Below are 25,667 nucleotides of genomic sequence, written 5' to 3'. Positions count from 1 at the left end.
CGATCTTCTCTTCTCATGAACAACATAAACTTCTTGACTCTAGGTGGCGACTTAATGTGGACTTTTCCAGCTTTTCAATTTTGGCCGTCTGGATCTTGGTGTTCAGAAACCAGACATGAAATTCTAATTTTAATAACAGGAGGAGGCTCATTCACACCGATATCTCTGTTATCATCAGTAGTGGTATACCATGGTCCTTTAACAGGAGTAAATTAAGAAACACAAGCACATTATAAGCTCTCATCGAGGAGTCCTGCAGCAATTTTCCAAAAGATAAGAAAGCCATAATAAATTTCCATCATGTTGGGGGAGGAACTTTCAAAATTCAGCATTGCCCTACCTGCAGAAAACTCATCTTCAAAGAAATAATAAAATAATTATTAACCATAAACAAACCTCTTAAGATTACTTTAATTAACAGGGGCTGAAAGTTGAACCAAAATAAATCTAAAATCAAATAAACCCTCGTTTGGATCCCCCCACTACAGGGGGATCTGGGAAGGTCCAACTGGTCTCCCTTCTTAAAGATGGGAACCACCATCCCAGATCTCCACGCAATGTTGTAGCGGCGTGTCAACCAAGACAGCCGACAACATCCAGAGCCTTTAGGGACCCAGGGTGAATCATTCACTCCAGGGACCAAGCAGCTGTTTAACTGCCTCAATGTTGGTTCTGTTGGCTTCATCAGGTGGTGGCCTCTAGATCGCACTGGAGTGGGTAGCAGTTGAGTGTGAAGCGGCATGAATGAGAATTAGCACCTCCAAGTCTGAGGCCTGGTTCTCAACTGCAAATGGGTGGAGTGCCCACTCTGGGTGGAGGAGTTTAGGCATCTCTGGGTCTTGTGGGGAGCGAGAAATCGACAGATGGATTGGTGAAGTGGCTGCAACGATACGTAAGCTGTGCCGGGCTGTTGTGCTGACGAGAGCTGAGAGTGAAAGCAAAGTTGTTGATTTAGCGGTTGATCTATGTCCCCACCCTCACCTGTGCTCAACTCAGCTCTGACCGAAAGAACGAGATTATTGTGGCGAATCCACTTAGCCAAAAAATGGATCGGACACGAATTGTAGAAACGAGTCTTTATATAAGGCTTCAAAAAGGGGAATGTACAACAAATAAACTGCTCGACATCAGAGCAACATATAATGGCTTCCCGAAACTTTCCTTGCTAGCTAAAACCTGAGTAACTTTCATCTACCACAAAGGATTCTGGGAAACGCAGTTTTCTAATGAAATACCTTTTAAATGCTCAATTTTAGCAGAAAATTAAATCTATAATTAACAGCTCTCACTAAACATGTGGCTAACACTTAAATCACTTACAAAATAACCAAAATGCTGTTAGCAAACAAAAATCTGCGATAAAGTTACAACAGAGATTGAATTGGCGCAAATCAGCTTCCTCTGAAGGGTAGCTGGGCTCTCCTTAGAGACGGGGTGAGGAGTGGTACTCCAATAATCACACAACTGGCATAGTAACTCCAACTTTAATGGTCGCCTTCTTTTGTACAACCACAGAAAAAACGGACCCTCCAAACTTCTCCACCCCCTTTCCCGCCTGCGCGTAGCCATGCCCCACCCCCACTGGACACTTGCGCAGTAGGACACATACATCTTAACAAGGAGTTCAATCATTTGGGAGAGACTCAGAGTAGAGATGCTACAGAGGAGCCAGCTCTGGTGGTGGTTTGGGCATGCCGAGTTAGGAGGTGGTCCTGGGGTTGGCACAGGACACACTTGACAGATTATGTCTCTCGGCTGACCTGGTAACGCCTCGGTGTTGCTGTGGATAAGCTGGCGGAGGTGACTGGGAAGAGGCAAGTCTGGGCTGCTCTGCTTAGGCTGCTGCACCTGAGCCCAGGTGAGCAGTAAAAAAATTAAATAAACAACAGATAAATTGGTGTAATACGAGCACATTTTGGGGCGTAATTTTAGCTCTCTTTGGTCAAACCTTCTCTAAAATACTGTGATGTGCAAAGACAAAGCAAAAACATGAAGAAATATAAAAATGAGACATAAAATCTTATCATTACTGGGACCATGAGACATCTTTATGTGCATTTTTATTGGGAAAAAAAGGGGGGGGGGGGCTGTTTACCTATTTACCATTGGCTCTGCTGCTTTTCCGAGTATCAGAGGAAGGACAGAAAAAAATAGCCCAGTGGAGCAGTGTTGGTGTTTAATTGCATTGCTTGTCTCATTCTTCAGCTAATGTGGAGGCTTAATGGACTCTGCTGGCCTCGGCTTCAGAGCAGATGACAGCTCGTCAAGGTGATTGACAGGCGTGGGGGCGGAAATTTGACCGAGTCCATTTGAAGGAGAACTAAGAATAGGCCAACTGTCTCAAGACATAAACTTTAAAGATAATTCAGCAGTCAATCATCAAGAGGTGTAATTAATAACAGCATGGCAGCGGTTTTTATCGTGTGACAAAGCTTATAAGAAAGGCCCATTTCTAATCAGACCCAACCCACAGTTGGTGAAAACACAATAAAAAGCAGCTAAGAGTAAATAATAATGAACCCACGTAAGACTGAAGCCCAGCTGTGGTTTAAACCAAACCAGCTCAATCTAACAGGCGGTTTTAATGCTTTTAATGCCTTTGCTGCCTAAACCACACGGTTTGAACCACATATCTTTGTTGGGCAAACCTGACCAAGAAATTTTGTTGCTTAAACTGCATCAGAAGCGAATATGTTGGCCTCTAGCAGTCCTTCAAACTTCTTATGTCTGTCAGTTCTTAATTGTAAGCCTGTAGGGTATAAAAGTGCTGTAGAAGAGCTAGTCCATTTACACTGCATGAGACAGCTCCAAACAAGGCTGGTCAATCCCAAGAAGATTTGCTTCACGAGGTAGTAGACTTTCCATAGTATGGTTACTATGGGCTGTCAAAACCAGTCCAAGTCGGTGTCATGTCCCTATGTCGATGAAAATAAACTCAGCCAAAGGTTTCATGATTTGAGAGTTTGCCAAAGTTTCTTTTCTTTGAATTTACAGGTTAAAAATAAAGACAGTGATGCTAATGGCCACAGAGAATGTCTGGGGACACGATGCTCTCGGTAATAAATAAAAGGCCGTCTAACGTTCAGACGGTGATGTTTAGGAAGTTGCTGTATTAGAGCCAGTAGCCGGGGCTGCTCTGTTCCCCTGCTGTGTCTCATTAACTGAACTGTGGAGCTCATTTCCTCACGAGAACGCTGCGTAACAGGGCTGAGAACAGCTCCCACTTCCTCCTGAAGGATATCCAGGAAAAAGAGCATGACTCAGTCTCTCTCTCTCACACACACACACACACACACACATACGTGTTTTCGTGATATATCAGTACGTATGACAAAAATGTGACAAATGGGAACGTGCCTTTCCGAAGGTCCTAGAGGCATGGGGATCTCAAAAAATTTGACCCATGCTTCCAGGAACACACCCATCTGTTGAGATTTTGGCTAGGGCTAAATTTTGGTCAAACCTGAATTTAATGCTACTTGTGAGGACACTGTCAGGTTTATGTGACTTATGAGTACCATAAGGTCACACACAGATATTTCATGTTTAGGTGAATTGTGAAGCCCATGGAAACACATAATTTTCAAGTATACATGACTTATAAGGACCAGGTAACGGTAGGTTCTGCATTTTTAGCTTGGCTCCTTTTGAGATTACAATATAATAGACATGGATGCACAATAGTAATGCTCATCAGTTGGGTAACTTCTGACAGAAATATCAGACATTTATGTGTTAATAAAACAGTAAATCTGAGCTGTGTAAAGACTTAAAAAAAAAAAAAAAAAGACATGGGTCAAATGTGGTCAGTCTACTTTTTAAGTCTTGATATTGTAATGCATTAATTAATTTTGTAGTGAATGTTCATGTGAATAAAAACGTGGAACATTATCTGCCTTTTTTATCATTTAATTGCAAAAAGCACCCAGCATAAACCACAGATTTATGAGTAAGAACAATGCAATACAGAAAACTGCAATACTGACATAACTGTGGAAGTAACAAAGTATCTTTCTTTTAATGCTATGATCCTGTTGTGGCTGTAGTACCTTATGACAACCCAGTCTCTGCCTTTCAGAGCTGCCGGCTCTGCTTGGAGGCAGCAGTCACATTCCTTTTTACCTGGTACTTTGCAGCTTTTTATGAAGTGAAACATGCCGCTCAGCAACCTTCACTTCATCATTTGTCCACTTGCTTCTCACCGTCCCAGCTGTCATAAATGGAAACAAAAGAAAATATCTTAATGTGAATGCAAGAAAAGATAGAAAATATTCTAGTTTATAATGTGAATACAAAATGTTCTTAAACCTTGCTTTCTACTGGAGCACTTTAAAGGAGCAATAAGCACAATTCATCATACTTAGGTTGAAGGAATTAAAAATGACTATGTGAAGAACTAGAGGTGTAATTACATCTGGAGTACAGCATGAAGTCACAATCCCTCTCTCTGTGTTGATCTCCAGCCATAGACTTTGGTTTGGTTCACAGGCAGTGCAAAACAGCACACCTAGCAGTGAAAAGATATTGCTTATTGCTCCTTTAAGGATGCTTGGAATGAACCATTTGAAGTGCTGTGTTCTGCTGGGAATCAAATAAGATGAAATGATTTATGATAAAAGCTCTGAATAGTGTCATGTCTGAAAACAAACTTGTTCTTTGATCACAAGTATATTAACCTAAAACATTTTGTATTTTGGTGCCTTTACCCCTTCTTGGTGAAGTGTTGCTAATGTTTTTGTTGTCCAGGGTGATTGAGGCAGAGGTGCCCTTCATGTTGTCCAGGGCAGCTGAGTAAAGCGTGTGGCTTGGAACCCCCGGAATACTTGGTCCTTGAGCCTTTGAAAAGTAACAGTGAAATATGAGAATCAATGCATGCAATAGGTCTGTTTGCTTTTTTCTCTGCATTGTAGGCAAAGTCAGCGTTAGGCAGTGTGTAATTCTACATTAAGGGGCTAAGGGGCGATCGTGGCTCAAGAGTTGTAATCAGAAGGTTGCCGGTTCGAGCCCCAGCTCCGACAGTCTCGGTCGTTGTGTCCTTGGGAAAGACACTTCACCTGTTGCCTACTGGTGGTGGTCAGAGGGCCCGGTGGCGCCAGTGTCCGGCAGCCTCGCCTCTGTCAGTGCGCCCCAGGGTGGCTGTGGCTACAATGTAGCTGCCATCACCAGTGTGTGAATGTCTGTGTGAATGGGTGGATGACTGGATGTGTAAAGCGCTTTGGGGTCCTTAGGGACTAGTAAAGCGCTATATAAATATAGGATATTTACCATTTGATATGAATATTTTACATGTGAACATAATCTACTAATAATACTCATCACAGTGTGATTGTTTGAAATCGGATAGAGTGTTATTATCTTCATGACAAACATCCCTGCTGTTCAGTTTCAATGTAACACAAACTAGAGTTGTTGGTTCTAACAATTGAGAAAGGCTAAAAAAAAACAAAATCATGTCCTTCAAAGCTTAAAACAATCTGAGGACAATGTAACACAGAAATATCAAATTTAGTAGGAATAAAGATCAAGCTGATGCTTTAAAGGGAAAGTTAGGACTAACAAATGATATGCCAATTTCTTTCTCCTAAGATGTTCACAAACAAGTAATGCTAATGTTGAATATGGGAAACTTTCAAACTGATTATTTTAATATAATCAAAGGGCACTTAATTTATGCACTAGGCCCAACTGACACATATACTTGATGCCAAATACAAAAAAATAATGTGTAACCTGTTGGAAGAATGAAGTGGGTGTGTCACTCACCAATTGGTCTGAAGGAGGTTGAGACAGGACCTCGGCACTTGGTGTCTGCAACAAAAGACAACAATATAACGTCAGAAACATTCTCTAGTATAAATCCCGACTATTTAATTAACTACAGATCATATTTGTATCAGTGAATATTATTACAGAAGGATCTGACTTCCTTATACCAGATTCTATAGAAACTTAACACTGTACGGTTCTGCTACCCAACGATATGAGGACAGTGTAACACACACACTACAATCACTGGTCCTACCATATGAGGACTTCTACTTAAACACACTCCTGTCCTTCACAGCTTAAAACAATATGAGGACATGACGACTGAACACATGTAGAGTTCACATTCCTGACCTCTAACTTCTCCTGCTGTTGTCAATAAAAGCTCTAAACCCAACACTGATGTACAGCCATCTATTTCCCCAGAAATTAAATCATGTAAACTGATCAGCGGGAGCTTATTTTGACAAAAACATGTGTAAAACGACAAAAATATCAAATTTTGTCAGAATAAAGATCAAGCTGATGCTTTAAGGGAAAGTTTGGACTAACAAATGGTATAGACAATTACTTTATCCTAATGCTAATGTTGGTTTTGGTTAACTTCGACTAAAACTGATTGTTTTAGTACAATTAAAGTGCATTTCATTTATGCACTAGGCCCAACTGACACATATACTTGATGCCAAATACAAAAAAATAATGTGTAACCTGTTGGAAGAATGAAGTGGGTGTGTCACTCACCAATTGGTCTGAAGGAGGTTGAGACAGGACCTCGGCACCTGGTGTCTGCAACAAAAGACAACAATATAACGTCAGAAACATTCTCTAGTATAAATCCCGACTATTTAATTAACTACAGATCATATTTGTATCAGTGAATATTATTACAGAAGGATCTGACTTCCTTATACCAGATTCTATAGAAACTTAACACTGTACGGTTCTGCTACCCAACGATATGAGGACAGTGTAACACACACTAGAGTTGTTGGTCCTACCATATGAGGACTTCTACTTAAACACACTCCTGTCCTTCACAGCTTAAAACAATATGAGGACAGTGTAACACACACACTACAATCACTGGTCCTACCATATGAGGACTTCTACTTAAACACACTCCTGTCCTTCACAGCTTAAAACAATATGAGGACATGACGACTGAACACATGTAGAGTTCACATTCCTGACTTCTAACTTCTCCTGCTGTTGTCAATAAAAGCTCTAAACCCAACACTGATGTACAGCCATCTATTTCCCCAGAAATTAAATCATGTAAACTGATCAGAGGGAGCTTATTTTGACAAAAACATGTGTAAAACGACAAAAATATCAAATTTTGTCAGAATAAAGATCAAGCTGATGCTTTAAGGGAAAGTTTGGACTAACAAATGGTATAGACAATTACTTTATCCTAATGCTAATGTTGGTTTTGGTTAACTTCGACTAAAACTGATTATTTTAGTACAATTAAAGTGCATTTCATTTATGCACTAGGCCCAACTGACACATATACTTGATGCCAAATACAAAAAAATAATGTGTAACCTGTTGGAAGAATGAAGTGGGTGTGTCACTCACCAATTGGTCTGAAGGAGGTTGAGACAGGACCTCGGCACCTGGTGTCTGCAACAAAAGACAACAATATAACGTCAGAAACATTCTCTAGTATAAATCCCGACTATTTAATTAACTACAGATCATATTTGTATCAGTGAATATTATTACAGAAGGATCTGACTTCCTTATACCAGATTCTATAGAAACTTAACACTGTACGGTTCTGCTACCCAACGATATGAGGACAGTGTAACACACACTAGAGTTGTTGGTCCTACCACATGAGGAAGGCAACTGAAACACACTCCTGTCCTTCACAGCTTAAAACAATATGAGGACAGTGTAACACACACACTACAATCACTGGTCCTACCATATGAGGACTTCTACTTAAACACACTCCTGTCCTTCACAGCTTAAAACAATATGAGGACATGACGACTGAACACATGTAGAGTTCACATTCCTGACTTCTAACTTCTCCTGCTGTTGTCAATAAAAGCTCTAAACCCAACACTGATGTACAGCCATCTATTTCCCCAGAAATTAAATCATGTAAACTGATCAGAGGGAGCTTATTTTGACAAAAACATGTGTAAAACGACAAAAATATCAAATTTTGTCAGAATAAAGATCAAGCTGATGCTTTAAGGGAAAGTTTGGACTAACAAATGGTATAGACAATTACTTTATCCTAATGCTAATGTTGGTTTTGGTTAACTTCGACTAAAACTGATTATTTTAGTACAATTAAAGTGCATTTCATTTATGCACTAGGCCCAACTGACACATATACTTGATGCCAAATACAAAAAAATAATGTGTAACCTGTTGGAAGAATGAAGTGGGTGTGTCACTCACCAATTGGTCTGAAGGAGGTTGAGACAGGACCTCGGCACCTGGTGTCTGCAACAAAAGACAACAATATAACGTCAGAAACATTCTCTAGTATAAATCCCGACTATTTAATTAACTACAGATCATATTTGTATCAGTGAATATTATTACAGAAGGATCTGACTTCCTTATACCAGATTCTATAGAAACTTAACACTGTACGGTTCTGCTACCCAACGATATGAGGACAGTGTAACACACACTAGAGTTGTTGGTCCTACCACATGAGGAAGGCAACTGAAACACACTCCTGTCCTTCACAGCTTAAAACAATATGAGGACAGTGTAACACACACACTACAATCACTGGTCCTACCATATGAGGACTTCTACTTAAACACACTCCTGTCCTTCACAGCTTAAAACAATATGAGGACATGACGACTGAACACATGTAGAGTTCACATTCCTGACTTCTAACTTCTCCTGCTGTTGTCAATAAAAGCTCTAAACCCAACACTGATGTACAGCCATCTATTTCCCCAGAAATTAAATCATGTAAACTGATCAGCGGGAGCTTATTTTGACAAAAACATGTGTAAAACGACAAAAATATCAAATTTTGTCAGAATAAAGATCAAGCTGATGCTTTAAGGGAAAGTTTGGACTAACAAATGGTATAGACAATTACTTTATCCTAATGCTAATGTTGGTTTTGGTTAACTTCGACTAAAACTGATTGTTTTAGCACAATTAAAGTGCATTTCATTTATGCACTAGGCCCAACTGACACATATACTTGATGCCAAATACAAAAAAATAATGTGTAACCTGTTGGAAGAATGAAGTGGGTGTGTCACTCACCAATTGGTCTGAAGGAGGTTGAGGCAGGACCTCGGCACCTGGTGTCTGCAACAAAAGACAACAATATAACGTCAGAAACATTCTCTAGTATAAATCCCGACTATTTAATTAACTACAGATCATATTTGTATCAGTGAATATTATTACAGAAGGATCTGACTTCCTTATACCAGATTCTATAGAAACTTAACACTGTACGGTTCTGCTACCCAACGATATGAGGACAGTGTAACACACACTAGAGTTGTTGGTCCTACCACATGAGGACTTCTACTTAAACACACTCCTGTCCTTCACAGCTTAAAACAATATGAGGACAGTGTAACACACACACTACAATCACTGGTCCTACCATATGAGGACTTCTACTTAAACACACTCCTGTCCTTCACAGCTTAAAACAATATGAGGACAGTGTAACACACACACTACAATCACTGGTCCTACCATATGAGGACTTCTACTTAAACACACTCCTGTCCTTCACAGCTTAAAACAATATGAGGACATGACGACTGAACACATGTAGAGTTCACATTCCTGACCTCTAACTTCTCCTGCTGTTGTCAATAAAAGCTCTAAACCCAACACTGATGTACAGCCATCTATTTCCCCAGAAATTAAATCATGTAAACTGATCAGCGGGAGCTTATTTTGACAAAAACATGTGTAAAACGACAAAAATATCAAATTTTGTCAGAATAAAGATCAAGCTGATGCTTTAAGGGAAAGTTTGGACTAACAAATGGTATAGACAATTACTTTATCCTAATGCTAATGTTGGTTTTGGTTAACTTCGACTAAAACTGATTGTTTTAGTACAATTAAAGTGCATTTCATTTATGCACTAGGCCCAACTGACACATATACTTGATGCCAAATACAAAAAAATAATGTGTAACCTGTTGGAAGAATGAAGTGGGTGTGTCACTCACCAACTGGTCTGAAGGAGGTTGAGGCAGGACCTCGGCACTTGGTGTCTGCAACAAAAGACAACAATATAACGTCAGAAACATTCTCTAGTATAAATCCCGACTATTTAACCCTCGTTTTACCCTAGCGAAAAAAGGGACCCGCTTGGGTAACTTTGGATTTTTGATTCTCAATATATCAGTCATTTTAAAGACTAGTTGCATGAAACTTGGCCAGGATGTGTGTTTTAGGATTATTTTTGAAATTCAATGATCCCCTCTATGGTGTGGTGTATAGTAAAGAAGATTCACATATGTACTACCTCCTTTTACCCTTGTATCCGTTTGGGCCCCATTGACTCCCATTATAATCACATATTTTCGATATACTGTAATCCTGACATGCGATAATGCCTTTCTCGTGAATACCTAATGGATCTAAGCCTCAGCCTTCAAAATAAAGGAAAAATAGGTTTTGGATCAAATGAGCACAATATTAGGTACAGCACCACCATAGACATTTTCAGTGCTTTTGAATGGAGGACATGGTTATCTTACTATGCAAAATACATGACAATAAAACAGCTGACCACCATAAAATAGTCTTGATGTAGTGGAACTGATATAAGAGAGTGGTGTGAATGTGATTGAGAATATATATATATATATATATATATACTGTGTGTGTCGGTCACAAACAAAACGGCCCGTAGAGCCGCCTCCTTGAAGTGAACAACGGGAGCCTGCTCCGTTTTTTTCTCCTTTCTCTGAACCTCTGTCAATGTTATTTTGCTTCACTTTGCACATGAGCCTTGTTTTTGCCCTCAGCAGAGAGGGGAGGGGTGCAAAAGCAGCCACGTGTTTGCAGAGCAGAGGGGGAGGGGTGCAAAAACAGCCACGTGTTTGCAGAGCAGAGGGGGAGGGGTGCAAAAACAGCCACGTGTTTGCAGAGCAGAGGGGGAGGGGTGCAAAAGCAGCCACGTGTTTGTTGAGCAGAGGGGGGAGGGGTGCAAAAGCAGCCACGTGTTTGCAGAGCAGAGGGGGAGGGGTGCAAAAACAGCCACCTGTTTGCTGAGCAGAGGGGGGGAGGGGCAGTTGTTACTCTCCCAGTGGCATCTCAACAGAGCCGGAGGGAGAGAGAGAGATCGTTTTGGATTCAAGTGCACACTTGAAGTCTGTGAGAATAGTTTGCAGCCTTGTCTTACTAGTCATTTCTGCACAGACGCCACTAAATGCACAGACTCACGCACACACAACACGAAGCGCACGGTCAATTTAGGGGAGCTTGGAAGCTGTGCTCATCGTGCAAACAGCGCGTTATTATCGTAACGGCTGCAAAAGTTAGGATATGTCCTGTCTGCAACATCCATCTTCACCTGTTGGAAGAATGAAGTGGGTGTGTCACTCACCAATTGGTCTGAAGGAGGTTGAGACAGGACCTCGGCACTTGGTGTCTGCAACAAAAGACAACAATATAACGTCAGAAACATTCTCTAGTATAAATCCCGACTATTTAATTAACTACAGATCATATTTGTATCAGTGAATATTATTACAGAAGGATCTGACTTCCTTATACCAGATTCTATAGAAACTTAACACTGTACGGTTCTGCTACCCAACGATATGAGGGCAGTGTAACACACACTAGAGTTGTTGGTCCTACCACATGAGGAAGGCAACTGAAACACACTCCTGTCCTTCACAGCTTAAAACAATATGAGGACAGTGTAACACACACACTACAATCACTGGTCCTACCATATGAGGACTTCTACTTAAACACACTCCTGTCCTTCACAGCTTAAAACAATATGAGGACATGACGACTGAACACATGTAGAGTTCACATTCCTGACCTCTAACTTCTCCTGCTGTTGTCAATAAAAGCTCTAAACCCAACACTGATGTACAGCCATCTATTTCCCCAGAAATTAAATCATGTAAACTGATCAGCGGGAGCTTATTTTGACAAAAACATGTGTAAAACGACAAAAATATCAAATTTTGTCAGAATAAAGATCAAGCTGATGCTTTAAGGGAAAGTTTGGACTAACAAATGGTATAGACAATTACTTTATCCTAATGCTAATGTTGGTTTTGGTTAACTTCGACTAAAACTGATTGTTTTAGTACAATTAAAGTGCATTTCATTTATGCACTAGGCCCAACTGACACATATACTTGATGCCAAATACAAAAAAATAATGTGTAACCTGTTGGAAGAATGAAGTGGGTGTGTCACTCACCAACTGGTCTGAAGGAGGTTGAGGCAGGACCTCGGCACTTGGTGTCTGCAACAAAAGACAACAATATAACGTCAGAAACATTCTCTAGTATAAATCCCGACTATTTAACCCTCGTTTTACCCTAGCGAAAAAAGGGACCCGCTTGGGTAACTTTGGATTTTTGATTCTCAATATATCAGTCATTTTAAAGACTAGTTGCATGAAACTTGGCCAGGATGTGTGTTTTAGGATTATTTTTGAAATTCAATGATCCCCTCTATGGTGTGGTGTATAGTAAAGAAGATTCACATATGTACTACCTCCTTTTACCCTTGTATCCGTTTGGGCCCCATTGACTCCCATTATAATCACATATTTTCGATATACTGTAATCCTGACATGCGATAATGCCTTTCTCGTGAATACCTAATGGATCTAAGCCTCAGCCTTCAAAATAAAGGAAAAATAGGTTTTGGATCAAATGAGCACAATATTAGGTACAGCACCACCATAGACATTTTCAGTGCTTTTGAATGGAGGACATGGTTATCTTACTATGCAAAATACATGACAATAAAACAGCTGACCACCATAAAATAGTCTTGATGTAGTGGAACTGATATAAGAGAGTGGTGTGAATGTGATTGAGAATATATATATATATATATATATATATATATATATATATACTGTGTGTGTCGGTCACAAACAAAACGGCCCGTAGAGCCGCCTCCTTGAAGTGAACAACGGGAGCCTGCTCCGTTTTTTTCTCCTTTCTCTGAACCTCTGTCAATGTTATTTTGCTTCACTTTGCACATGAGCCTTGTTTTTGCCCTCAGCAGAGAGGGGAGGGGTGCAAAAGCAGCCACGTGTTTGCAGAGCAGAGGGGGAGGGGTGCAAAAACAGCCACGTGTTTGCAGAGCAGAGGGGGAGGGGTGCAAAAACAGCCACGTGTTTGCAGAGCAGAGGGGGAGGGGTGCAAAAGCAGCCACGTGTTTGTTGAGCAGAGGGGGGAGGGGTGCAAAAGCAGCCACGTGTTTGCAGAGCAGAGGGGGAGGGGTGCAAAAACAGCCACCTGTTTGCTGAGCAGAGGGGGGGAGGGGCAGTCGTTACTCTCCCAGTGGCATCTCAACAGAGCCGGAGGGAGAGAGAGAGATCGTTTTGGATTCAAGTGCACACTTGAAGTCTGTGAGAATAGTTTGCAGCCTTGTCTTACTAGTCATTTCTGCACAGACGCCACTAAATGCACAGACTCACGCACACACAACACGAAGCGCACGGTCAATTTAGGGGAGCTTGGAAGCTGTGCTCATCGTGCAAACAGCGCGTTATTATCGTAACGGCTGCAAAAGTTAGGATATGTCCTGTCTGCAACATCCATCTTCACCTGTTGGAAGAATGAAGTGGGTGTGTCACTCACCAATTGGTCTGAAGGAGGTTGAGACAGGACCTCGGCACCTGGTGTCTGCAACAAAAGACAACAATATAACGTCAGAAACATTCTCTAGTATAAATCCCGACTATTTAATTAACTACAGATCATATTTGTATCAGTGAATATTATTACAGAAGGATCTGACTTCCTTATACCAGATTCTATAGAAACTTAACACTGTACGGTTCTGCTACCCAACGATATGAGGACAGTGTAACACACACTAGAGTTGTTGGTCCTACCACATGAGGAAGGCAACTGAAACACACTCCTGTCCCTCACAGCTTAAAACAATATGAGGACAGTGTAACACACACACTACAATCACTGGTCCTACCATATGAGGACTTCTACTTAAACACACTCCTGTCCTTCACAGCTTAAAACAATATGAGGACATGACGACTGAACACATGTAGAGTTCACATTCCTGACTTCTAACTTCTCCTGCTGTTGTCAATAAAAGCTCTAAACCCAACACTGATGTACAGCCATCTATTTCCCCAGAAATTAAATCATGTAAACTGATCAGCGGGAGCTTATTTTGACAAAAACATGTGTAAAACGACAAAAATATCAAATTTTGTCAGAATAAAGATCAAGCTGATGCTTTAAGGGAAAGTTTGGACTAACAAATGGTATAGACAATTACTTTATCCTAATGCTAATGTTGGTTTTGGTTAACTTCGACTAAAACTGATTGTTTTAGTACAATTAAAGTGCATTTCATTTATGCACTAGGCCCAACTGACACATATACTTGATGCCAAATACAAAAAAATAATGTGTAACCTGTTGGAAGAATGAAGTGGGTGTGTCACTCACCAATTGGTCTGAAGGAGGTTGAGGCAGGACCTCGGCACTTGGTGTCTGCAACAAAAGACAACAATATAACATCAGAAACATTCTCTAGTATAAATCCCGACTATTTAATTAACTACAGATCATATTTGTATCAGTGAATATTATTACAGAAGGATCTGACTTCCTTATACCAGATTCTATAGAAACTTAACACTGTACGGTTCTGCTACCCAACGATATGAGGACAGTGTAACACACACTAGAGTTGTTGGTCCTACCACATGAGGAAGGCAACTGAAACACACTCCTGTCCTTCACAGCTTAAAACAATATGAGGACAGTGTAACACACACTACAATCACTGGTCCTACCATATGAGGACTTCTACTTTCCTGTTGGAGGTTGAGACACGACAGAGGGACAGCAGGGTAGTAGCTTGCACAAATGATTCTATTGACACAACAGGGAAGTGAGATTAATGAACTGAACGCAACAGACTCTTTCAAAATAAAACAGGAAACATGGCATGAAAATACAAACGTGGTAATATACAGCCCTAACATAAACTCCTTAAAACGATATTAATAACGTTAAGCCAAACTCAACTAACCCGCCATTAAACATAAGAAACTCAAAAACCTTAGAATAACATCAGAAACGCTGGGCCAGAGACCCAGACCGTGAGCAAATAACTATAATATTATTGATTTGTGCTGAATAAGAAAACATTAATATTATCATTTAAATCCCCCCAAGCATATCTTGTGTTGAAAAAAAAAAGTGTGTTGCAGTTAGCTACACTGAGCTTAGACTGACTGTCTCTGCAGTTGAAGATGCAGAGCACATGCAAGGCCGCAGGTCCCTTTAACTCCGGTGGGAATTTAAAAACAGTTAAATTTAACTTCTAATATCTATTGTTAAAGATAAATCTTAAGTAATTTTTTAGCATTTATCATCATTCACCACTTTCAATTTGTTCAAATCGGTTGTGTATTGTTTTAATTCCGTTTAACTAACCTTAATTAGCTTGTTAAACATACAACTTTACCTCGCGGAGCTTTCGTCGACGCATGGATATCAAAGGTAAATACATACCTCAAGATAAATCTCTCCTGAGTGCTGAAGGTCCCGGATGTGCCGTTCACGCAGAGCTCCGGCGAGTTTGTATCTTGCCGTGACCAGCAGCTCTTTGGTTGACGCTTTCGAACAATCAGATGCATCTTTACTCACTTTTTGACCAATCAGAGACGTCGTTCTATGCTCCACTGACGAAATGCTGCATCCTCTCACCAGCCACGGTCTCTCCTCGTCCATTTAACAACAAAAACACAGCAACACGTGCTGGATTTGAGGTAGGAACACTTGAGAACTGTCACAATGTTTTGCAAACTGCTGTTACAGTTAATTTCGTTCCGTTAATTTGTTTGGTTCCTATTCTGAAGTAACACTTAATACACATGGGGTTAGCTTGCTGGTCTAGTTTAAGTTAGCATGGGCATGCTGTTCACTGATAGAGTAAGGCTAAAATTGTCCTGATATTGTCAGTGTGTTATCATAAACATGCAGCACCCCTAGACCCCCAAGTTAAAATACAGATAATAGATAAGCAATTTAAGAAAATAAGTATAATGTGTATAATAAATGATTTTACTGTCACTTTCCTGGGTCTGTTGACCCAGCGTTTTAAGTTTTAGTTTGTTTAGATGTCGATGTTTATTTATAAGTTCTTTAGGTTTGCTAAGTTCATTTGTTTATTAGATTACCCTTGTGATGTCTGTTTTATTGGGAAAGTCTTTGTCCTAAATGCAGTGAGTCTAGTTTTGTTTCCCCTTGTCCCAGCTGTTCCTCATCCCCTCATTATCTCTCTGTGTACTTGCAGTGGCTTGCAAAAGTATTCGTCCCTCTTTTCCACATTTTGTCACATTACTGCCACAAACACAAATTGTCATGGTCCTGGGTCGGTGACCCAGCGCTTTTAGTTTATTATTATGATGATGATGATGATTATTATTGTTTGAGTTCTATGTGTTATATTTGGTCTGCCTTTGAGTCTGTGTCTCTGTCTATGCTGTCACCCCGTCTGTTTGTGAATCTGTCTGTTTAGTTCTGTGTCTTGTTTGGTTCCCCGTGTCTGAGTTTCCTGTTTTATTGTGAAGGTCTCTGTCTGATGTGAGTGTGTTCAGTTTACGTTTCCCCTGTCCCGTCAGCTCTGATTCCTCCCAGCCGTGTTGCCCTCCTGTCTCTCATCCCCTGATTACTGGTGTGTGTATTTAAGCCCTGTGTGTTCTCCTGCCTGTTACTCGGTGTCCTGCTCGGCGGCTGCCGCGCATCCCTTTGTCGTATGCACCCAGGTCTGTTATTTTAGTTCTTCCCAGTTTAGGTGTCTTCAGTTATTTGTCATGCCCCACTGCTTGTTTGCCACTACACCTTGTAAATAAACTTCACTAGCATTTTCATCCACTGCTTGCATCTTGGGTCCTCCTTCCTCCACACCACACGGCTCGCCTTCCCAGCCGTGACACAAATCAATTTTAATGGAATCCAATTGCAGCAAAAGGTGGTTCTACAAAGTATTGACTCAGGGGGCTGAATAATTGCGCACACCCCACTTTTCAGTTATTTATTTGTAAAAAATGTTTGGAATCATGTATGATTTTTGTTCCACTTCTCACGTGTACACCACTTTGTATTGGTCTTTCACGTGGAATTCCAATAAAATTGATTCATGTTTGTGGCTGTAATGTGCCAAAATGTGGGAAAGTTAAAGGGGGCCGAATACTTTTGCAAGCCACTGTAAGTCCTGTCCTCATTTGTTCAGTGTCAGGTCATCTGTTGTCTTTGGTGCCACGTTTCCATGTTCCAGGTATCTTTGTATCCATGTCAGGTTTCATGGTTTGTTTGTTTTTTTTAATAAAAAATATTTTCCCCAGGTTAGGTTATTGTTTAGCTTCACCTCTGCCTTTTGTTTTGTAATCTTTTAATTTCAATTCAATTTTATTTATATAGCGCCAAATCACAACAACAATCGCCTGAAGGCACTTTATATTGTACAGTAGATCGCACAATAATAGATACAGAGAAAAACCCAACAATCATAGGACCACCTATGAGCAAGCGCTTTGGCGACAGTGGGAAGGAAAAACTCCCTTTTAACAGGAAGAAACCTCCAGCAGAACCAGGCTCAGGGAGCGGCGGGCATCTGCTGTGACCAGTTGGGGTGAGAAAAGGAAGACAGGACAAAGACATGCTGTGGATTAATAACAAGTATGATTCAGTGCAGAGAGGTCTATTAACACACAGTGAGTGAGAAAGGTGACTGGAAAGGAAAAAACTCAGTGCTTCATGGGAATCCCCCGGCTGCCTACATCTATTGCAGCACAACTAAGGGAGGATCCAGGGTCACCTGATCCAGCCCTAACTATATGCTTTAGCAAAAAGGAAAGTTTGAAGCCTAATCTTAAAAGTAGAGATTAATAAACGGCTTGCTTTCTGTTAATATTCAAATTTTCTTTCACGTTCCTTTGTGTCAGCATTTTGGGTCCACTCCTCAAATTCATACATATGTCTAACCGTTTTTCCCCACTCGGCGACACACCCGTCGGGGGTCAAACTCTGGTAATTGGCAATTCTGTTCTCAGACATGTGAAGCTAGAGACACCGGAAACCATAGTCAATTGTCTTCCAGGGGCCAGAGCAGGCGACATTGAAGGAAATTTAAAACTGCTGGCTAAGGGTAAACGTAAATTCAGTAAAATCATAATTCACGTCGGCAGTAATGACACCCGGTTACGCCAATCGGAGGTCACTAAAATCAATATTGAATCGGTGTGTAACTTTGCCAAAACAATGTGGGACTCTGTAGTTTTCTCTGGTCCCCTCCCCAATCAGACCAAGAGTGACATGTTTAGCCGCATGTTCTCCTTAAATTGCTGGCTGTCTGAGTGGTGTCCCAGAAACGATGTGGGCTTCATAGATAATTGGCAAACCTTCTGGAGGAAACCTGGTCTTATAAGGAGAGACGGCAGCTCTCATTTCTAGAAATATGGACAAATTAATTAAACCCCCCATAATATGACTATCCAGAGTTGGGACCAGGAAGCAGAGTTGCAGTCTTACACGCCTCTCTGCAGCTTCTCTCCTCCTGCTACCCCCCCAAAAACCCATCTCCATAGAGACTGTGTCAGCTTCCAAAAAGACAAAAAACAAACTAAAAACCAGCAACAAACAACTTAAACATAAACAATTACAAAGAAAGAACAATACAGTATCCACATCCTAACTAAAGAGTAAAACAGTGAAATGTGGATTATTAAATATTAGGTCTCTCTCCTCCAAGTCTCTGTTAGTACATGACTTAATAATTGATCAACAAATCGATTTACTCTGCCTTACAGAAACCTGGTTTTAGCAGGATGATTATGTTAGTTTAAATGAATCAACACCCCCGAGTCATTCTAACTACCAGAAACCTCGAAGCACAGGCCGAGGGGGCGGTGTGGCAGCAATTTTTCACACCAGCCTATTAATTAATGAAAGACCAAGACAGACTTTTAATTCATTTGAAAGCCTGATGCTTAGCATTGTCCACCCCAGCTGAAAAATTTTAGAAACCAGTCTTATTTGTTATCATCTAATTGTCCACCTGGGCCTTACAGAGTTTCTCTCTGATTTCTCAGACTTTTTATCTGATTTAGTGCTCAGCTCAGATAAAATAATTATTGTGGGTGATTTTAACATCCATGTAGATGCTAAGAATGACAGCCTCAACATGGCATTTAATCTGTTATTAGACTCAATTGGCTTCTCTCAACATGTAAAAGAACCCACCCACCACTTTAATCACACTCTAGATCTTGTTTTTAACATATGGCATAGAAACTGAACATTTAACAGTGTTTCCTGAAAACCCTCTCCTGTCTGATCATTTCCTGATAACATTTACATTTACAATAATTGATTACACAGCAGTGGAGAGTAGACTTTATCACAGATGTCTTTCTGAAAGCGCTGTAACTATGTTTAAGAATGTAATCCACCCACTGTTATCATCTTCAATGACCTGTACCAACACAGAGCAGAGCAGCTATCTGAACGCTACCCCAACAGAGGTCAATTATCTTGTTAATAATAATTTTACCTCCTCACTACATATGACTCTGGATACTGTAGCTCCTGTGAAAACTAAGGTCTCAGATCAGAAGTACCTGACTCTGTGGTATAATTCTCAAACACGTAGCCTAAAGCAGATGACTCGTAAGCTGGAGAGGAAATGGCGTGTCACAAATTTAGAGGATCATCATAATTGGAGAAATATTTTGCTGATTTATAAGAAAGCCCCCCGCAAAGCCAGAACATCTTACTATTTGTCACTGATTGAAGACAATAAGAACAACCCCAGGTTTCTCTTCAGCACTGTAGCCAGGCTGACAAACAGTCAGAGCTCTTTTGAGCCAACCATCGTTAATTAGTAATGACTTCATGAACTTCTTCACAAATAAAATTCTTATCATTAGAGAAAAAAATTACCAATAATCATCCCACAGATGTAACATTATCTACAGCTACTTTTAGTACCGTTGATGTTAAGTTAGACTCTTTTTCTCCAATTGATCTTTCTGAGTTAACTTCTATAATTACTTCCTCCAATCCTCCGTGTCTTTTAGACCCCATTCCTACAAAACTGCTCAAAGAAGTCCTGCCATTAATTAATGCTTCAATCTTAAATATGATCAACCTATCTCTAATAATCGGCTATGTACCACAGGCCTTCAAGCTGGCTGTAGTTAAACCTTTACTCAAAAAGCCATCTCTAGACCCAGCAGTCTTAGCTAATTATAGGCCAATCTCCAACCTTCCTTTCATATCAAAAATCCTTGAAAGAGTAGTTGTCAAACAGCTAACAGATCATCTGCAGAGGAATGGCTTATTTGAAGAGTTTCAGTCAGGTTTCAGAGTTCATCACAGCACAGAAACCGCTTTAGCGAAGGTTACAAATGATCTTCTTATGGCCTCTGACAGTGGACTCATCTCTGTGCTTGTCCTGCTAGGCCTTAGTGCAGCGTTCGATACTGTTGACCATAATATCCTATTAGAGCGATTAGAGCATGCTGTAGATATTACAGGTACTGCACTCCAGTGGTTTGTATCATATCTGTCTAATAGACTACAATTTGTTCATGTAAATGGAGAGTCCTCTTCACCCACTAAGGTCAATTATGGAGTTCCACAGGGTTCAGTGCTAGGACCAATTCTGTTTACATTATACATGCTTCCCCTAGGCAGTATCATTAGAAGACATAGCATACATTTTCACTGCTATGCAGATGACACCCAGCTCTATCTGTCCATGAAGCCAGATAACACACACCAATTAGTTAAAGTGCAGGAATGTCTTAAAGACATAAAGACCTGGATGGCCGCTAACTTTCTGCTTCTTAATTCAGATCAAACTGAGGTTATTGTACTCGGCCCTGAAAATCTTAGAAATATGGTATCTAAGCAGATTCTTACTCTGGATGGCATTACCTTGGCCTCCAGTTATACTGTGAGGAACCTTGGAGTCATTTTTGACCAAGACATGTCCTTCAATGCACATATTAAACAAATATGTAAGACTGCTTTCTTTCATTTGTGCAACATCTCTAAAGTTAGAAATATCCTGTCTCTTAGTGACGCTGAAAAACTAGTTCATGCATTTGTTACTTCCAGGCTGGACTACTGTAATTCATTATTATCAGAATGTCCTAAAAACTCCCTGAAAAGCCTTCAGCTAATCCAAAATGCTGCAGCAAGAGTACTGACAGGGACTAGAAAGAGAGCAGATTTCTCCTGTTTTGGCTTCCCTTCATTGGCTTCCTGTTAAATCCAGAATTAAATTCAAAATTCTACTCCTCACATACAAGGTCTTAAATAATCAGGCCCCATCTTATCTTAATGACCTTGTAGTACCATATCACCCTATTAGAGCACTTCGCTCTCACACTGCAGGCTTACTTGTTGTTCCTAGAGTATTTAAAAGTAGAATGGGAGGCAGAGCCTTCAGTTTTCAGGCCCCTTTTCTGTGGAACCAGCTTCCAGTTTGGATTCGGGAGACAGACACTATCTCTACTTTCAAGATTAGGCTTAAAACGTTCCTTTTAGCTGAAGCATATAGTTAGGGCTGGACCAGGTGACCCTGAATCCTCCCTTAGTTATGCTGCAATAGACGTAGGCAGCCGGGGATTCCCATGATGCATTGAGTTTTTCCTTTCCAGTCACCTTTCTCACTCAGTATGTGTTAATAGACCTCTCTGCATTGAATCATATCTGTTATTAACCTCTGTCTCTCTTCCACAGCATGTCTTTCATCCTGTTTTCCTTCTCTCACCCCAACCAGTCGCAACAGATGGCCGCCCCTCCCTGAGCCTGGTTCTGCCAGAGGTTTCTTCCTGTTAAAAGGGAGTTTTTCCTTCCCACTGTCGCCAAAGCGCTTGCTCATAGGTGGTCATATGATTGTTGGGTTTTTCTCTGTATCTATGAAGCGCCTTGAGGCGACTTTTTTTGTGATTTGGTGCTATATAAATAAAATTGAATTGAAATTGAATTGTACTTCTGTGACATTTACCGTTGCTTAGTTAATTAAGTGACTTAATTACTCACTTTTATTTACTAATTGAATTACTAAATGAAGCTGGAATTGTGCATTCTGCAGTTTTTAATAGTGTGTTATTAGTTTTTAAAGAAACAATATGCATTTTATACTATATTGTAAAAAGTATAAGGTAAGTTGAATTTAAAATATAATTAATAAAGTGTTGACTTTTTTCATCAATTCTTGTAGATACACAGAGTCGAGACTGAGCCTGATGATCATACTGAATCAGATGACAGCGGCAGGAATCTCCAAGTTCAACTGCAGATTGCAGATGCAATTATATTAATGTAGATTAATATAAACTCTTCAAGGGTCAAAATCTGCACACACATCATTCTGCATAGTGAAGGTCAGACAATTTGTGCATTGATCTTGAGAAGTAAGACTCATTAATTAATAGTAATATAATTAGACAAATGTTGAAACTTTATATTTCGATACATTTTGTCAACAACAAAAGAAACCAAGCTGTGCAGGTACTGATAACTGAATCTAAAGACCTTCATTTTTGTCAAGATTTGCCTGATTTAACTGTTGTTACCCTTGCTTATAGCTCACCTTAATATGTATAAAAATGTGAAAAGTTTTTGATGTGTGTTAGAATGATTGTTTAATTGGCAAGGTTTGAACGAACAATTTTCAGAAGCCTCAAAATTCATCTGTTACTATTCCACGAATGATTGAAATAAAGTTCACCTCCATTTCAACATTGAATACGACTTTGGACATAAGAACTAAAAGGTGCTGTCCACGCATGTGTCCGCTAAGCCCCAGAAGGGTATAACCTGGGTCAAATGTGTTATTGTGTCTGACACACCTACAATATGAGGACTCGCAGAGTGACGTCACTGAAAGTGTGTTTAAAGTGTGTTAAGTTCCAAAACTGGCCAGTAGGCGGCGAAACTGAAAGTGAGCAAAAACGCTAAACACACTTAAACACACTTTTTCATAAAATTGTGATGTTTCAGGACTTTCGAGATTTTTGGTTTGGGAGCATGTTGGGAGCCTCTAGAACACTTTAGAAGGCTCAGAAAAATGAGGACCTCAAAAATGTCCTCATTTTTCTGAGCGTCCTCATTTTGTGAGTGTGTTATCATAAAATTGTCCTAAGATGTCATGAAAACAAGTACACACACACACACACACACACACACACACACACACACACACACACACAGTGCACTCATACAAGAATATATAAATAGCAATCTGCAGCCTAACTTTCACGTGTTCTTTACATTGGTTCAGTGGTGCAATTTCAAGACTTAATGTAGCATCAGGACAATTCGATCTGATTTAAATAGCAGATTTGTGTCCATAATGCACCAAAAGGTTTCCTCCAACCCGTCAGTCCCACAGCTGAAGCTTGGACCAAAGCGGGTCATCAACAGAACGGCTGAAAAAGGAAAGAATCGAGCTGCTGCAGAGCTCAGAGAGCCGTGCATGAATAAATGCTGCAAATCTCAATGACATGAAGCAACCCTGTGAGGGAGACTGGGTTTTACTGCACTACGTAACGTGATGGCTGCTTGGGCTGGGAGTACCTGAGGTGTAAAGAACCACGAGCACTAAGAGGAAGTTTAAACTCCAACCTGACATTTTACGTATCACAGGCAAGCGGTCGACTACACGCACGAGCTCGGATTTATAAATGATCCAACTGACTCGTACATCTTTCCACATTTTAATTTTGCAGAGCTGCTTGAGACTCGTAAGCCTCCACTGTTTATCTGATGTGTGTACATGCTCGAGTCGACTGGCATCACACGAGTTTCTGGTAAGCCTTTGCTGTGATCCCATCTGCTTGTTGGGTCCTTGCTGTACACGACTAGTTTCAGTTTGAGGCAAGAAAGAGAAAAAAAAGCTCGACACTGCTCTCAGCACTCTGACATGTTAGTTTCATGGTGTGCTGCACCAAAATCCTTTTCTCTAATGCGTTCAGCCTCCTGGTAAATGCAGCACAACACATGATGCCAACAATTCTGCTCCCATTATCAGCGGGAGCCGCTTTATAGTCAATGCAATAAAGTGATGCATCTTGTAGACAAACACTTTAATCTAAAGAAAAAGAAAAGGAAAGAAAATGTTGAACATTGAGGCTCGAAATGTAAAAGAGAGGAGGTGAACGATGGGAAGTAAAGGTCCAGCAGGCCGTGAAACAGCCTCACATACCAGCCACATACCTGAATGACGCAGTTTAAAAAGTTAAACAGTGTACAAAGTGTTGGTGAGTAGTGTGTCTACCCATGAATCATAATGTGAGACGGTTAATGGGAGAGGAAACCCTGCAACAGACTGGCGACCTGTCCAGGGCGCAAGCTGATAGGCTCCAGCCCCCACGACCCTGAATTAAGGAAGTAGAAGAAGATGGATGGATGGAGAAAAAGAAGAAAGAACAAATTTCTCCAGAAATCAATCAATCAATCAAAGTTCTGGTTTTTCTCTGGTTTGACTTTGCTAGGCTGACAAGAATCCAGAAGAAATTTACAACCTGGGAACTAGAAACACACTGGTGGAATGACGCAGCCTTCAGCCGGTGTGCACATGGCTGGATAAATGCGTAAAAGCTGAAGGATGCTTGAAAAACTTTAAAAAAAGGGTTGATCCTGTGATCTGATGTATAAAAAAGCTGAAATGCTGCTCAGTTTGAATCTGTGTGTAAGGAGCTTGTTAAGAAACACATCTGCACACTTTTCTTTCCAAGCTCCTTAGACTTCGATCACCTGGATGATTGAGAACCTTCACAGATGAATCAGGGCATGGTTCTCCTTTAAATCGCTGCTGATGAAAGCTACGGCTCACAAGCTTAGTGGAAGAGTCTGCAGCATCCGAGTATCAGGCAGCGAGAGTGCTCGTAGTCCACATTCACAGGGTCGTGCACCATGAGTTTGTCCCCGAGTGTCAGAACTCCCGTGTTCCCGTCACTTCCTGAGGTGTCTTAACCACGAACTGCACGAACCGTGGCGCCCGCCGTTTTAACACCAACGCAACACTCATGCCAGAAGGGTTTTTTCTTGTTATCCGCTTGGTTCATTTTCTCACAGTTTCAGGGCATCGTTTTTTCCGGTTGTGATAACTTCTTTGAATAGCAAGCCTGGCTGTTCAAACACAGCTGAGGCACGCAGCTGTGTGACCATAGGCCATCGTCAAACGAGTGGTCAAACAGAGGGTGCAACTGGCCTCCACAAATGGTGTCAGATAAAGTGTGTCTGACAATAAGCTGGTAAATATATGAACGTATCGCTTCACGTCCACTACGTAAAGCAATTTCATGCATTAAAAAATATATCCTGGAAACTCAGAGGCTGAAGATTGAGCTGATGTAAGGCAGGTGGCTGATGAGAGCGAATATTCAATGAAGACGGTGGAGAGAAATACTGAGGCCAAAAAGTCTGGAGAAAACAAAACAGGAAGAGATCCTGGAATGGTGGAAAATACTCCATGAAGAAAAGATTTAGAGCCGACAAAGTCAGGAAAACTCTGAAATGGGTGAGGATTTTTATAAAGACTTTCAGAGTTTCAGGAAGTAACGGAGGGCAGAGAGGAGCAAACTGGATGAAACCAAAGAGACAAAGGAGGAGCAGCCGGCTCTGGACTTTATGCTTTTCTGGGAGACAAAGAGTTCT

At 40.7% G+C, this 25,667-nt stretch overlaps 2 protein-coding genes across 13 annotated transcripts in view; both read right to left on the bottom strand.

Moving 5' to 3' along the window:
* Nucleotides 1-25,667, bottom strand: part of immp2l (inner mitochondrial membrane peptidase subunit 2) — a 223,240-nt gene that overhangs the window by 25,671 nt on the left and 171,902 nt on the right. The window lies entirely within an intron of this gene.
* On the bottom strand, nucleotides 3,889-15,727 carry LOC309711263 (uncharacterized protein; the record flags this gene model as incomplete). 12 transcript variants are annotated; one of them, XM_082541459.1, is made up of 12 exons in its annotated part: nucleotides 3,889-4,210; nucleotides 4,413-4,507; nucleotides 4,707-4,836; nucleotides 5,764-5,808; nucleotides 9,031-9,075; nucleotides 9,966-10,010; nucleotides 11,351-11,395; nucleotides 12,191-12,235; nucleotides 13,590-13,634; nucleotides 14,430-14,474; nucleotides 14,780-14,858; nucleotides 15,504-15,727. In XM_082541459.1, the coding sequence occupies 12 exons, from the start codon at nucleotides 15,626-15,628 to the stop codon at nucleotides 4,199-4,201; spliced, it is 756 nt and encodes a 251-aa protein (XP_082397585.1). In that variant the 3' UTR covers nucleotides 3,889-4,198. The 12 variants fall into 12 exon arrangements, with proteins under 12 accessions (XP_082397585.1, XP_082397589.1, XP_082397592.1 ...); XM_082541463.1 differs by having other exon boundaries at nucleotides 14,430-14,477; nucleotides 14,804-14,858; XM_082541466.1 differs by lacking the exon at nucleotides 14,430-14,474 and having other exon boundaries at nucleotides 13,590-13,637; nucleotides 14,804-14,858.

This window comes from Aulonocara stuartgranti, assembly GCF_965226115.1.
Source record: "Aulonocara stuartgranti genome assembly, chromosome: 7".
Taxonomy (NCBI): Eukaryota; Metazoa; Chordata; class Actinopteri; order Cichliformes; family Cichlidae; genus Aulonocara; species Aulonocara stuartgranti.
Note: the sequence above shows the minus strand (reverse complement) of the source record. Positions and strands in the feature narration are given on the sequence as shown.